The 13,408-nt window shown below is 52.9% G+C and overlaps 1 protein-coding gene across 2 annotated transcripts; it reads right to left on the reverse strand.

Moving 5' to 3' along the window:
• Window positions 1-116: 116 nt before the first annotated feature.
• Window positions 117-13,408, reverse strand: GOT2 (glutamic-oxaloacetic transaminase 2). 2 transcript variants are annotated; one of them, XM_026084899.1, is made up of 10 exons: window positions 13,393-13,408; window positions 8,113-8,269; window positions 6,551-6,679; window positions 5,965-6,024; window positions 5,683-5,844; window positions 5,271-5,375; window positions 4,403-4,553; window positions 3,953-4,118; window positions 2,780-2,930; window positions 117-2,291 (listed from the first exon to the last, which is right to left on the reverse strand). In XM_026084899.1, exons 2-10 carry the CDS (start codon window positions 8,245-8,247, stop codon window positions 2,169-2,171), a joined length of 1,182 nt encoding a protein of 393 aa, XP_025940684.1. In that variant the 5' UTR covers window positions 8,248-8,269; window positions 13,393-13,408; the 3' UTR covers window positions 117-2,168. The 2 variants fall into 2 exon arrangements, with proteins under 2 accessions (XP_025940684.1, XP_025940686.1); XM_026084901.1 differs by lacking the exon at window positions 13,393-13,408 and having other exon boundaries at window positions 117-572; window positions 2,161-2,291.

The raw sequence follows: 13,408 nt of genomic DNA on the forward strand, positions 1-13,408 counted from the left end.
GCTTCTTCTGTGCCATCGTTGCTGGTTTATGGCTAAAACGTAAGCCAGCCCCGCGTTGCCCAGGCAGCAGCGCAGAGAGAGGAGGCAGCAGCAAAGGACAGTCAGAAAGCAACCGCTGTGCTCCAGCTCTTTTATTTCAACAGAGAACAGGCTGCAGAAAGGCCTAATGATTACACAGAGTAAAAGGGCTCTCTGAAACCGGGGCAGACGGGGGAAGGCAGGCTCCGGAGCAACGCAGAACCCAGGACCACAGCACGGGAACCCACCATCCTACAGCACGACGGGGCAGCACCGGGAGCAGCAGCACGGGAAGCGGTTATTGCACAAATCGGAGAGRAGCAGAGGCTGTAGGCATCGGGCCATGTAAACAATCATTGCAGTTAAAGTGCAACCTGTCTGCTCTGGGGCAGCRGGAGGCTCCAGCCCTCCGAGGCTTGTGTAAGCTGCTCCTCCTCTGCCAGAAAGCCCGGTGACAGCATATGCTAGACAGACCCATCCCAGCTCCGAGGGAACAAGTTTGCACTGGTAACGAATGAAAACCAAGGACCGCTCTGCTAAATGTCCTGGTACAACTGCAAGGGAGAAAGGTGTCAGTTGGGAGATCAGAGCCACAGGATGGAGAAAGCTCATTCAGCTGCAGAGAYACCCCCTTGGTGTCTGCCTAGGGCCAACCTTTGCTTGCTGCAAGGAATAACTTCACCTTGCTTCAGTGGCTGGGCGCAGGGCAGACAGCCTTTGGGCACTCACACTCTCCCCAGGGAAAAAAAAAAAGCAACAGTTACATTCCACTGAGCAGGCTGCAATTTTAGCTGCATGACCCTGACTCCCACCCGAACAGTCTCCGTCCCCATGCCCTGGTACGTTCGGGACACAAGGGTGGGTGGGGATTGCACTCCCTCTCTGGGGGACCCTCAGAAGACAGTTTCACTGGCCATAACGAGATCCCCTGTGCTGCCACGTCCGAGAGGGAATGTTTGGTACATGGAAAGGACAGGATCCAGTGGTGCTATCATGGGAGGAAGGCTCAACACAGCCATGTCAGCTTACTTTGGATGAAAGAGCAGAGTCCCGGCCTGCCCTATAAGGGCTTCCGGTCCTCTCAAGTCAGTTTAAAACGAGAGAATGTTTTCTGAGTCACCAGCTCTCAGACTTCCCTCAAGATCTTTCTCTCCTGCTTTCTAACAGCACCAGAAGTCTGGCTGAACAGAGCAGACAAGAGGAGGACACCATGGCACCCTAGGGTGAGGGTGCACATGGCTGGCCCCATGTCTTGGCTCATAGCTTTGGGACACACACAAACAGACTCTTCTTTGCAGGGAGGGCTGATAGGATCAGGGCCGGGCTGTTGGGATTGATACAGGAGCTGGGAGAGGCAGAGACCAACAAAGAGTAATTTTCAGAGTATGTTCTTATTGAGGGGCAAGTAATTGTTTCACCTCAGAGCACAGGAGTGAAGCCAGGAGAACCAGGCAGGTTTAGAGAAGTGACAGTGGCCTGCCTCACACACCACCACCGTGAATTACACCTGAGAGGAGATTCCCAGCTGGAAAGAGGTAAGCCAAGAATGCAGCGGATTTTAGTAGCGAGAAGTCCTCAGCCTTTGTGCTGGTTGTCAGATGGCAGCTTCGGCGCTGCCTGGCCCTTGGCTAGTCCAAAGCCCAGCTGCAGATGGGGGGGAAGGAGGACGGAGCCCGCAGGCAGCAGGGACAGGCCGAGGAGGTTGCAGGAGCGTACCTGAGCAGCCCTCACATTCAGCCCACCCAGCTGCCTCTCCACTGCCACTGCTGGCAAGCGGCAAACAGCCTTACAAAGCCTTCTCATGGAGAAATGAGTGTGGGGACGCACTTGTGCCTACAGTGGCAGGATGGCAGGATGCTAACCATTTGCTTCCTCCAACGCAGAGGGGTGCTGGGGCAGATGGAGAAAGGACGAACTGCAGGGGAGAACGGTTCTGATGGGAGTAGAAGCCAGCAATGGTGCCCCTGCTCAGCAATGTAGGGTGATTTTGACTAGGCCTCTACAACAATTCATCTACAAGATACATTCAGCAGCAGCGTTAAGTGCTGTGGTTGGAAGTGTTCTGCTTGCTTCCTTCCCCTCCCATTCTTCCATCAGCAGCAAGAGACAGGGGAAGGGAAGGCCAACAGCTCCAGGGCACACCTTTGTCTTTACTTGGTGACTTGATGGATGGCGTGAGCCAGGTAGCCCACGTTGCCCGATGTAACTCCCGCCACAGAGATTCGGCCATCCTTTGTCATATAGATGGAGAACTCCTTGGTCAGCCGCTCCACCTGGGATGAAAGAACAGAGTTCAAAAGGCAGGCCAAGCTCTGCTCTTAGTAGAGCGCAAATCTTATCCAGCTTGCCAGAACCAAAAGTGACTGGGCGCCAGCAGACGCTGAACCCACACCAACTACCTGCAGAGCCAGCAGTGCACACTGGGAAGCAAAAGATGCTGCTCAGCTCTTGGGCAACGCACAAGCACTTCAGATGATCAGTTAGGACAGTCACCTCACTTGAGCTGACCCTCAAGGTCACCAAAGCGTGGCTTTAAGTGACTGCTTCCTTTCACAGATAAGCAGGCTACATTTGCTTTTAAACTCCTTAAGCACAGCAGGGAGCAGGGCAGGACACAGGTCCCCCAACATGCTCCAGTGCCGCAGGCTTGGAGGATGGTCCTCCTGGACTGCTCATATGGGCTCATTTTAGCACCTGCAGTCAAGATCCATCTGAAAAGGACCACAAACACCACCTCTGAGGCCACAGGAACAGTGTTTACCTGCTCAGGCTTCAGCCCTGTGAAGCAGAACATGCCAATCTGGTCAGTGATGTGCTGCCAGTTGTGGGAGGATCCCTCTTTCTTGAGGTTGGACACCAGCTGAGTTCGCATGCTGATGATCCGGTCAGCCATGCTCTTCACCTCCACCAGCCTGAGGAGCCAAGCCAGGAATCGCTCAGAGCACAGCTGGGATGCACTGACACTGCCCCCTCCCCAACTGCCTGGGAAGCAACCCTCTCCCCCTGGAGGGGCCTCAAACCCCCAGAAACATGGGATGTATAACCCAATCACTGTCCACACGCACATGTTCTCTGAGTGGCACACACAGTAGGCAGATGAGCAAAGCCCAGAGCATGAACCCACTGCTCCAGCTGGGGAGCTGCTCCTTTCTCCTGGTATCTGAAAGTGGCTGCTATTTATTTATTCCATAGCTGTTGGACAGTACTAACAGGGTCTCACATCTCCCACTTCCAAAAGATGCTGGAGAAGTGCAGGGCTCATGGCAACACTGTCCAAAACCACATAAGATAGTATCTGGGGATAAATGGAGAGGACAAGGGGACCTCCCAGAGCAGGCAGACATTCCCTGCTCCAAGGCAGCGCAGCTAGGAGACATCTCTGCTGGGCCCTGCATCAGGCACAAGCGTCAGCCTGCCAAAGGAGCACAACTCCCAGCGAGGCCACAATACACAGGCAGCCTTTGTTCCGCAAGGCCAGCTGCCTGCGGGGACTCAACGCCAAGGGGCTGGGAGAGCAGCCCAGGCTGACGCCAGGGAGCGGGCTTGGGGTGTGGAGGTTACATTCCTCTGTCTTATTCCCAGGGGGTTTAAGCTTCCACTTCCCCCATGTGAGACATCTTAAGTGGCTACAATGCCTTAGTCGGCCTTCTGCACTCTGTGGATGGGCAGCTCCTGCAGCCTTCAATCCCAGTGGAGCTTTATCCCCTTTAGCGTTCTCTGCCTGGTAACACAGAGGAGCCCCCATGCGCTAGGCTGGACTGATACTAGCCGATGCCAGGACACAAGTGTCTGAGCAGGCCTCATTCCTCCAGGGCAAAGGAGTGGCACGTGCTTCTGACTGCACCCCAGAAGCAGCGAGCTGCCTGTGACACTAATGGCTACCACAGAGAGACTTCACATCTCACTACTGTGTGCATTAGGGGTTCCCTCTTACCACTCTTTCCGCAGGTCAGGGCTGTTCAGGATGAGAGAGGCGATGCGGGCTCCGTTGATGGGTGGGTTGGAGTACATGGGACGGATGAGGATCTTCAGCTGCGACTCGACCCTCTTGGCTTCCTCTGCATCACTGCAGATCACCGTGAAGGCACCCACACGCTCCCCTGAAAAAAATGGCAGTCAGGTCCCAGCCTCCGCCCTTGGATACCAAGAGCTGGGGCAGGACCTGTCCAAAAGCCACACAGCCCTGCAAGAGCCCTGTTCTCTTGGAGGGTCTCCACCTGCTCCCAGCAGGTTACCTCCTGTGTCCTGTTCAATACTACAGGATGGGCACAAGGAGCAGCTGGGACTGGGAGCCCATCAGGCATCTCTAGAAAGACACCGGCTGAAAACTGAAGGCAGAGGATCCCCCCAGCATCTTGCACGAAGCACCACCCGCCCTGCTCACCGTACAGCCCCATGTTCTTGGCGTACGACTGTGCCAACACGATGTTGATGCCCTGCTCGATGAAGTGCCGCACAGCCCAGGCATCCCGGTTGATGTCCCCGCTGGCAAAGCCCTGGTAGGCCATGTCAAAGTACACGAGGAGGTTCCGTTTCTGCCAGTGGAGAGGGAAAGAGAGCGTCATGGGGGCTGAACACCCCTCCAGGCTGTGGGAACCATGGCAGCAGGCTGAACAGAGCCATGTAGGCAGCAGCCTGCTTGGTTGCGACCATGCTCCTCCACAAACAGAGCCATTCCCTTTCCTTTGCTCAGAGAAGGCAGTCTGAAAGCCACAGCTACCTGCTGCACATCAGAACAGTACGCAAAGACCCCACCAGTACATTTACAGCATATACAGTCTGGCCGAGGAGGGAGAAGCGGATTTAACAGCAATGACTTATTCCATTTCAGTGTCTCCCGTATTATCAGTTTCCAGGCGTCCAGTTTTTCACCTCTCCCCAGCCATCCCCCACTTCAGGAACTGAAGCACATGAGAGCTTCCAGCATTTCTAATGCACCAGCATCAAGAGAACTCCCAGCTACCACAGCTTGCTCTGTCAGCCTTGCTGCACTCCCCCATCTCCCTGGGAAGGTGCCAGCAGAGTGACTGCTGGATTTGGACTATTAAGACTCCCAGTGGTCAGCTGGAAGCTTGACCTGAATGGGAACACTTGGCTGGCTCCTGTCTTTGGTGCAGGAACAAGACACCCATCCTGGCTACAGGGAGGGAAGTAGCCAGTAGCTCAGCAGAGACCAGATGCCACCCGTGAAATCCCAGAGACACAATTTTCCCAGGAGCGGCACAGCACCACTGGGGCCCTCCACTGCTCACCTTCACCACAGCAGCCAACTCCTTCCATTGCTCCTGCCGGGGATCCACCCCGGTGGGGTTGTGAGCACAGGCGTGCAAGAGGATGATGCTCTTCTCTGGAATTTTCTAAGAAAGAAGTTACAGAGAATGAATGATTAATGATGTCTGGGCACTCTTCTTAGCTGTTGAGATGAGGCTACTGACTTAGACACATGCGTAGCCACAAAGATGGCTTAGAAGGTCCTGCAATGCCAGAACTCTGGAGGAGCAAGAATACAAGATGTCTCTTACTCTCACACATCTGACAAGTTCTGCAGGGTCTCCAGCCTTAATACAATGTCATCAGGCTCCCAATCACATTCGGGCTAAAGCAAAAAGCTTACACATCCCCCCCACACCACCTCCATGCATCCAGGCCCTAAAGGCAACTCACAGAAATGTCATCCATGGCTCCAGAGAAGTCAAGGCTGCATGTCTTGGGGTCGTAGTAGCGGTAAGACTGAAGTTGCAGGCCAGCATCACGGAAAATGGGTGTGTGATTGCCCCAGGATGGTTTGGGCAGATACACGTCACGACTAGACTTGAAGAACCGTTGCTGATCAAGAGAAGGAGAGCATGTTCAAGTAGATTGAACAGATTCACACAGTTAGAAATACTTGAAACATCAGCTCCTGTCAAAAGATTCCTTTCCTTCCCCCACTGGCCAGGGACTCACCAAAAAATTGGCTCCAATTCGCAGAGATCCAGTCCCAGAAATACCCTGCACAGTGACATACTGCAAGGGAAGATATAAATACATGAGTGAGTTGACACAGCGCCATACAGGAAATGGAGCAGTCCCTACATCAGCTTTGGCAGATGCACTCCTCAGCAACAGCTCCTTCAAACAGGGACACGGGGCTGGAAGGGACTGCATGGATCAGTGAGYCCAATTTGCTACTCTGTCCTCATTAACCCACAGCTCTGTCCTGGAAATATGTGGGTTCCCCCTCTCCTCCCAACTCTGACAGGATGAGCATATACATCTCCTTAAATACATCCCGCAGCAGAGCTGAGTTCTGGGGCTCAGTCCACGCTGCTTAATACACTAACAGGGCAGGGAGTTGGGACCCAGGCAAGGCTGAACCCTCGTGAAGGGCTGGTTTACCACAGCTTTCGGAGGTAGCAATTATTGTTGAGCCTATAGCCAGCCTGCAGCTCAGAGGCACGAATACCCACACCAGCCCTTCTGCTCCTCCTGGGCACCTACGTACAGACCGTGCAGCACTGCCCACCCCCATGGTTCCCAGCCCACTCCTTACCCGGCCACTCTTGAAAGCCTCACTGTTTTCACCCAACGCCAGTTCTGCTGATGCTCTGGTGAAATCTGCTAGCCCCGCAATGGGCAAGTACTCCTTGTCCATCTTCTTAGATGCTATCTGGGCCTCTGCCTGGAAAGAAGAAGACACATTCGATATGGAAGGCATCACCAGCGCACGGCTCAACGTCTCTTCTCTTCTTCACCAACTGCCAGAGCCCTCACTGGTTGTTAGCACAGGACAGCAGAGCCGGGTAACCGGGTGCTAGAGGAGAGCGCCCATTAGCATTAATGCGGCTGCACAGGGACATGTGTTTCTTTGCTCAAGCTAGAACAGTCCTGCAGGAAGGAGAGACCTGACTGTTACTGAACAGCAGAGACTGGCTCTATATAGGGAGACACGTCCTAAAGCTAGATAGGGTTACAAGCTCTTTGCAGGCCCTTGTTATACTGGCAATGACACCAAACTAGGTGAAGCACGTTAAAAAAAATACCCAGAAAACCCAGCCAATTTTGAAAGCAGCCCGCCTGAAAGCTGGCTCACCTACCTCCTAAACAGGGCTCCCCCCAGCCTTGCTAATCTCAGTCCCAACCCACTTTAACACTAACCTGGTTTCAATTCACCACTTCTTTCAAGTAGACCTAGCATCAAAAACCAATCCAGGTCCTTATCTGACACGGGGCAGCAAGAACAGTGGGCAATGAGACATACTAAGGAAAAATACAGTGATGGAGACGCATCCCAAGTGCTCTGGGAACCTTATTCCTGCTCCTAGAGGAGCTGGACAGAAGCTGGCAGCATTCAGATGCCAGCAGGAAGCTCCTTCTGTGACACCATTCAGGCTTTCTGGTTGTGACCTGGCTGCAGTATGCTCTGACACAGGGAGAGTGAGGACAAGGGAGAGTTAGCAGAGGAACTGCTTTAAATCCCACGCTGACGAGAAACATGGACAAGATATCCTCCCTATGCCAGTCACCATACACGTCAGCTTCCAGCTATTTATCAGCTTATTTCTATACTTACAGCTCCGAAAGGCTCCAGGCAAAGTTACCCCACCCTCTCCGTAATCCCCTCCAGAGCAGTATTCACACCCAGCTCCCCGGCTGGAGTTTCAGACCGGCTTACGGAGAAACTGGTGACAAAGGCTCAGCAGAATTTCTAATCCAATAAAGGGACAATGTCAGCTCTTTCCTTCCCACGTGGGCTGCCCCAAGGAACATCAGGCTATTCACAAGAAACCCCTTTAAGCCCAGAGGACAGCTGAATTGGAGAGCTCATGGAAGGCAGCAACAAATTAGATTTACTTGGATGGGAGCAAGACACACTTTCCCTATTTTTCCTACTACTGCTAGGACAGCTGGCTCCACTATCTCTCTGTAGCATTAGCATTGCTAATGGAGATATTTAGCAACACTGTCCTGCTCTACTAGAGACAAAGCATGTTGTAAGGACCAACAGGCAAACCTTGCCTAGGGACTGCATGCAGGGGCCTTCCTGCTCCCTGTCCCCGCCAGGGCGCCTGGCACCTGGATCTGATCCTGCCCCGTGACCAGCGGCAGGCTCACCTTGCGAACGCAGTTCAGGACGTACGGCTTCCCGTTGTCATCCCGGTACGCCCCCACGCCCAGGTTCATCTTCTTGGAGTTGGTGTCGCGCTTGAAAGCTTCCGTCACCCCCAGGATAGGGTCGGGGGGACCCATCTCCACGTGAGACCACCATGAGCTGAAGGGAGAAAGCAGCTAAGGATTAGGTGCAAGAACTGAGCAGCTGACACTGTTCGCAACACCCTGGCTAAGGGCTCAGCAGCGGCAGGCTCCCCAACACCTCAAGTGAGGTGCTGTTTCCTAAAGTGAACAGCCCATGGTTTCCCCTGCTCCACACAAGCCAGGTCTAAATCTGCAATGAGTCCAAGCGAGCAYGTTCCCCAGTTAACTCAGTAGCATATCAGTAGTGCAGAGTTTGACAAGGTGGGTGGGTCTGCGTGATAAATAAGCACATCCCTCCCTGCCCCATGGCAGAGGGTAAAAAGACAACACAGCCCTGCTCCTGCCAGGCAAAGCAGGAGGGGACTTTTGAGAGAAGCCACCAAAGGTTTCCCAGGTCATGCAAAATTTGGGGAGAGCTGGTTGGTGTCCTTCCCCCAGGGATCTCTGAAAAGTATGSATTGCTCATGGAGATGGGCACAGAGATTCGAAACCAAACACACGTGCTGTGGTCCTGGCTGAAAACAGTTGATGTAAGCACTGGTGCGTGACCTCGAAACCTGTTAGGGACACGCCAGCTGCTCAAACAGAGTATCCCAGCGCCCAGAGCAACTCAAGGCTGGTGTGGGACGGCTGTGTAACCCACCTGCCCTCCCGGGCAGCGTCACACCAACCGGACACACCACCACACACATTTAGCTATTAAGCAGCACCCTTCAGGTGTGCACCGACAAGACATGCACAGCTAGAGAGGAAATGTCAAGAGAAATCTTGCCTTTTAACCATTGGGGAAGGTAGAAGCATTGCTAAGAGAATTATCCAGGGAGAAAATATCTCCCTTATGCTCCATTACCTGGCATTGCATTTTAGATTGCAAAATGGGCAAAAAAACTCACTTTAATGTGGCTGAAAATAATGGGCTTCCTCTAAATCATTAATGGGTAGAAATGACCCTGTTTTCCTTACGTGCTGACACCATGAAGGCCCCAGGAAACAGAAGCCTTAAACTCTTATACTCCAATCACCTGCCACCTCTCCAGGGCTGGGTTATTCCTGCAGGTTAGCTCTCTCCCCAGGGAACCTTGTCCAGATCCAGGCAATTGCGTGAAACATGAATACTGAGCCTCTTCCAAACTCCTGGAAGGGCTCTCAGGCATGAAAACTAATCTGCTTTTTCAGCAAGGTTAGTTGACCTAACAAAGATATTTCCCTTCCCCGTCCTACAAACTTTGGCTCCCTTGAGAGGGATGTTGTAGCCAAACGCTGTTTCCCTAGAACATGCACAGGACRCTCTCTTCCCTGCGCGACAAGTGACAAGCTCTGATTTGAAGGTCCGTTCCCTTGCAGTCAAGCCAGTAGGAGCTTTGCCCAAGTCCCAAGTCAGTGCTCCTTGCTCCCTAGCAGCCGCTCTCAAAACCACCTGCCTCCATCCCGTTGGCAGGACTGCCATCCTGAAGACAGAGAAGCTCTCTTAAGGTCAAGGACAGATCAGTCCACGCTATAAAAAGAAACCCCATTTTTCTCTCTTTGGCCGCAGCCTCTACCCAGTGCCACGCTCGGCCTCCGCAAGCCGTAGATACTGCAAGAGAAGAGGTGTGGTGGGTTTTAACCTGCCTTGCAGAGACAGGTCCCTCTCGAACACAGGATAACTACAGAAGACAACTCAACATAGCTCTGACTGCCCTGGCACGCAGCATCGCACAGACACTTATCCAGACGCCCAAGCTCCGTGGCAGGACACAGCATGTAGCCCAAGGTAGATGCGGCTCATCTCCCCTGGGAGGGGATTCAGTCTTGGGAGCTAAAGGAGAAACACAGAACGAGATTGCTTTTATAGCTAACGCCACCACGAATCAGCTTTACGGGGAAGAGTTCTTTGGCCCGGGGAAGGCAGCCTCACGTGAAGATATCCTGGGACCAGGCTCTGCCCCAGGCGACGCAGGAGGCCTCGAACCACCCCCTTACCAGTCACACCTTCTGCTGAACGCTGTGTGTACTGTGTTGGACTGTGGGTGCGTACTCTGTTGTACTGCGACAGACACCGAACAGCAGAGCACTTCTGAAGACAGCATGGCCCAGCGGGTTAAGGAAGCRGAAGGCTCTAGTGCTCATGGCCTCAGCAGAACTCGTAAAGTCACTTTCCCCCGCCACTCAGGCCACTTCAGGTCTGTTTAGACCCAGTTTAGTCACTACATATCCCTGCTTTGCATGTATGTACACGTAGATTGCCTCTCATCTGAGCCCCAGACTTCGTTTGTCCTGTTCAAACTTAATTGCTCTCCTCGTCATTATAGTATGCCTACAAAAAAAGGCAGCAAACRTGTACAGGCAGAGACACCTCAGGCAGCTTAAAAATAGAAGATGCGTTTAGCATTTTCTAGACCGCTAACAAATCTTAATTACCTCTCTGCTTAAGTACAGGATCAGCTCAGAAAGGAGGAYGAGTCAGTCACGCCACAGACACCCACCCTCTGGAGGGACACGGGCTGCAGCGAGCGGTGAGGGAGAAGCTCAGAGAGCTGAGCCAACCCAACCAGGACGCGTGGAAGGCCACTGAGGGGGCTGTCGGGGCACAAACCTGCTGCGGGTTTAGGAAGCACGCGATGCTAAGCCTCTCCCGCCTTCCTGGCAATGGAGGAGGCAGGGGGGAAAGAAATGCACTTTGCACACAAGCATCGCCCTCCGCAGGAGTCTACCTGGTCTAAGATTATTTTGGTACCAARGGCTGCAGTAGCTTGGCCACCTGCTTTAAAGAGCTGCAGCTTCTGACATAGCGACAATACCGTCTTTCTGCTGTGCTTTTCACCAAGCCGCTTACAGCGCTTTAGGTATTTAGGTCCCAATCCTGCAAACGCTTAAGCAGGTCACTGGGTTCTACTGTGCTACTGCTGCAACCAACGCTGATCCCGCAGCGTTTCCCTAAGCTCCAGCACTCCTGAGAGCTGAGTACTTCCATTCTGAGCCACTGTTTCTATCAGCTTAAGACAGCAAAGGGCAGGCTTAGGGCTGATTTTCCTGTTCTTAGCCCAAGAGCTTTAGGGTGACAGCTAAAGAAAGACTCCTCTGCTCTTTCCAGGGAGTTGAGCCAGCAAGGAGGTGAGAAAAGAGTCCAGATTCAGTTGTTCAAACACATCAGGATACTCAGATCACCCATTCAAAGCTTTCTGCACAAGGGTTTGGACAAGCAATCTAATAGGGATCCAAGGCTCCATATTCTAATATATAGCTACCGCTATGGTATCATAAGCACCTGATTTTTTAATGTGGTGTCTCTGCATTGCACTGTATTTTATTTCAAGCAATTAAAAGAGTGCTGGTGCTGAATAAAGGTCAAAGTTATAAACTACATGTCCTCTCTGCCTACGCTCCAGGGCTGGACATATTTCAGTGCACAGACCTAAACAAAAACAAGTTTAAGCTGTGGTTGAACTACTTGAGGAGTATCAAATGTAAGCCAAAGACAGCATTTTCTTCGGCTGCTGGACTTGAACGTAGGTGGCCTGAGGCTGTATTTAGATGCTGAGCAGACCTGTTGTTCAGGTAATCTCTGTCCCCCCACCAGCCAGTCTGTGAAAAGGTGCTCAGACAATTGATGCAGCTGAGAAACAAGTTTTTGCCAGATTATTTTTCAGCCAGCTGGGTCTTCCAAGCCAGCTCAGGGCCCAGCTGCGTGCACGATGTGACAGACAGGACAGAGAGGGCAGAAACGTGCACCARGACCTGCATAAGACAGCAGCACCCTTAGGAAACGCATGTGGCACTTGCGGCCCAAGCCGCAGAGACCTTAACAGCACGTTTATGGAGTTAGGCCAGGCTCACACAGCATGTTTTCCTCTAGGCAGGCAAGCGTTCACAAGTCCATTGAAGTTTTCCGTTGTTAAAGATCCGACACACACTCCCTGAGGTACAGCTCTATAGGTTACTCGATTTCAAAACCTCTGCCAAAGTCGGCCCCTCCAGCGGTTCTGCAAGTTGGAGCAGAGCGGACAGGCCAAAGGCGACTCCATTCGTGATCTCACAGCTAAAGCAAATATTTATTCAGGAACAACACTGATAGGCTGCTCCTGCTGCCACAGCCCTCTCAAGCCGGAAAAATTCATTGCCCCCGTCAGCTATGGTAAGCGTCCCACCAAGAAAAGTATTTAAAATCGTAGTCTCGTGATACATCAGAAGAGCAGACGGAAGGCTATCACCTATCATTAATTAGTATTTGTGTGTCGAAGGATCCATTTTAATCATTTCATATCCCTTTACCTCTGATTTTGGAGAGGCCATTCTCAGCAGCGAGAAATTGTAACAGCTCTGACCACCACGTTAAGCTACCAGAGACAAGGACAYGGACAACCGTTGATCGCTGCTTGGCATCTCCTATCACCTGACAACAAGACACTCTTCAGGCACACTGCATAGGAACAACTGACCTTTGCAGAAAGGACCTTTTCTTACAAAAGCGATGGTCTGCATCTCTTCTGCGTGACCTACATTCAATTTGGCAGTTTACAGCTTGCCATATAGCAAACCTGAGAAGAGCAAGGCTTTTGCCAGTAGGCTTACACACCTTCTACAGGTYCCCTACGGAAAAGGCACAGGACCCAGGGGTCCAAGGGCGGAAAACACAGCGTCTAGATACCTGCTGCTCTATGTGCTGGTAAGAGCCAGAACGCTGCCTCAGAAGAAGCAGGGAGTGGGAGCATTCAGCTCGCGAGGCAGACAGGGGCCATGCGGGACAAAATAGGGTTAATCACTATCTAATAGGCCTGTACCTGCTGGAACAGAGGAATAAAAAAAGAAAAAAAGAAAAGGAAAACTGCTCTGCAGCRCTGACAAGGAAGCGTTCCCTAAAGCGACGCAATGTCAGCACGGGCCAGGAGTCAAAGGGCTCTGGAAAGCTGCAAGGCCCTGCCCAGGTCCTGGCACACACCGCCCCCCAGAAGTCCCAGGGATCTGGGGAGCAGCTGCAGGGATCCMCCGTCCTGCGGGTGCCGCCACCCCGGGCTCTTCGCAGGGCTCCAGATGCACCCCGTGCCCTCATCCCCATCCCTCTGCGGCCTTCAGGGGCGGGAGGGTCCGGAGCTGGCAGTGCGGAAGGGAGTCTGTGGGAACGCCCTCACCCCTGCCCCTGCCCCGCCTGGTCTCGCACACCTGCACGCGTGGCTCC

Source organism: Apteryx rowi, unplaced genomic scaffold (assembly GCF_003343035.1).
Source record: "Apteryx rowi isolate R43461 unplaced genomic scaffold, aptRow1 scaffold_653, whole genome shotgun sequence".
NCBI lineage: Eukaryota > Metazoa > Chordata > Aves > Apterygiformes > Apterygidae > Apteryx > Apteryx rowi.

Bases quoted from the DNA above. Each gene is read 5' to 3' on its own strand.
- GOT2 (XM_026084899.1), bottom strand. From the start codon at position 8,247: ATGGGTCCCCCCGACCCTATCCTGGGGGTGACGGAAGCTTTCAAGCGC. The intron at 6,680-8,112 runs GTGAGCCTGCCG...TCTTCTTTCCAG, and splicing joins TCCTGAACTGCGTTCGCAAG to GCAGAGGCCCAGATAGCATC. The intron at 5,845-5,964 runs GTGAGTCCCTGG...TCTCTTGATCAG, and splicing joins GAATTGGAGCCAATTTTTTG to CAACGGTTCTTCAAGTCTAG.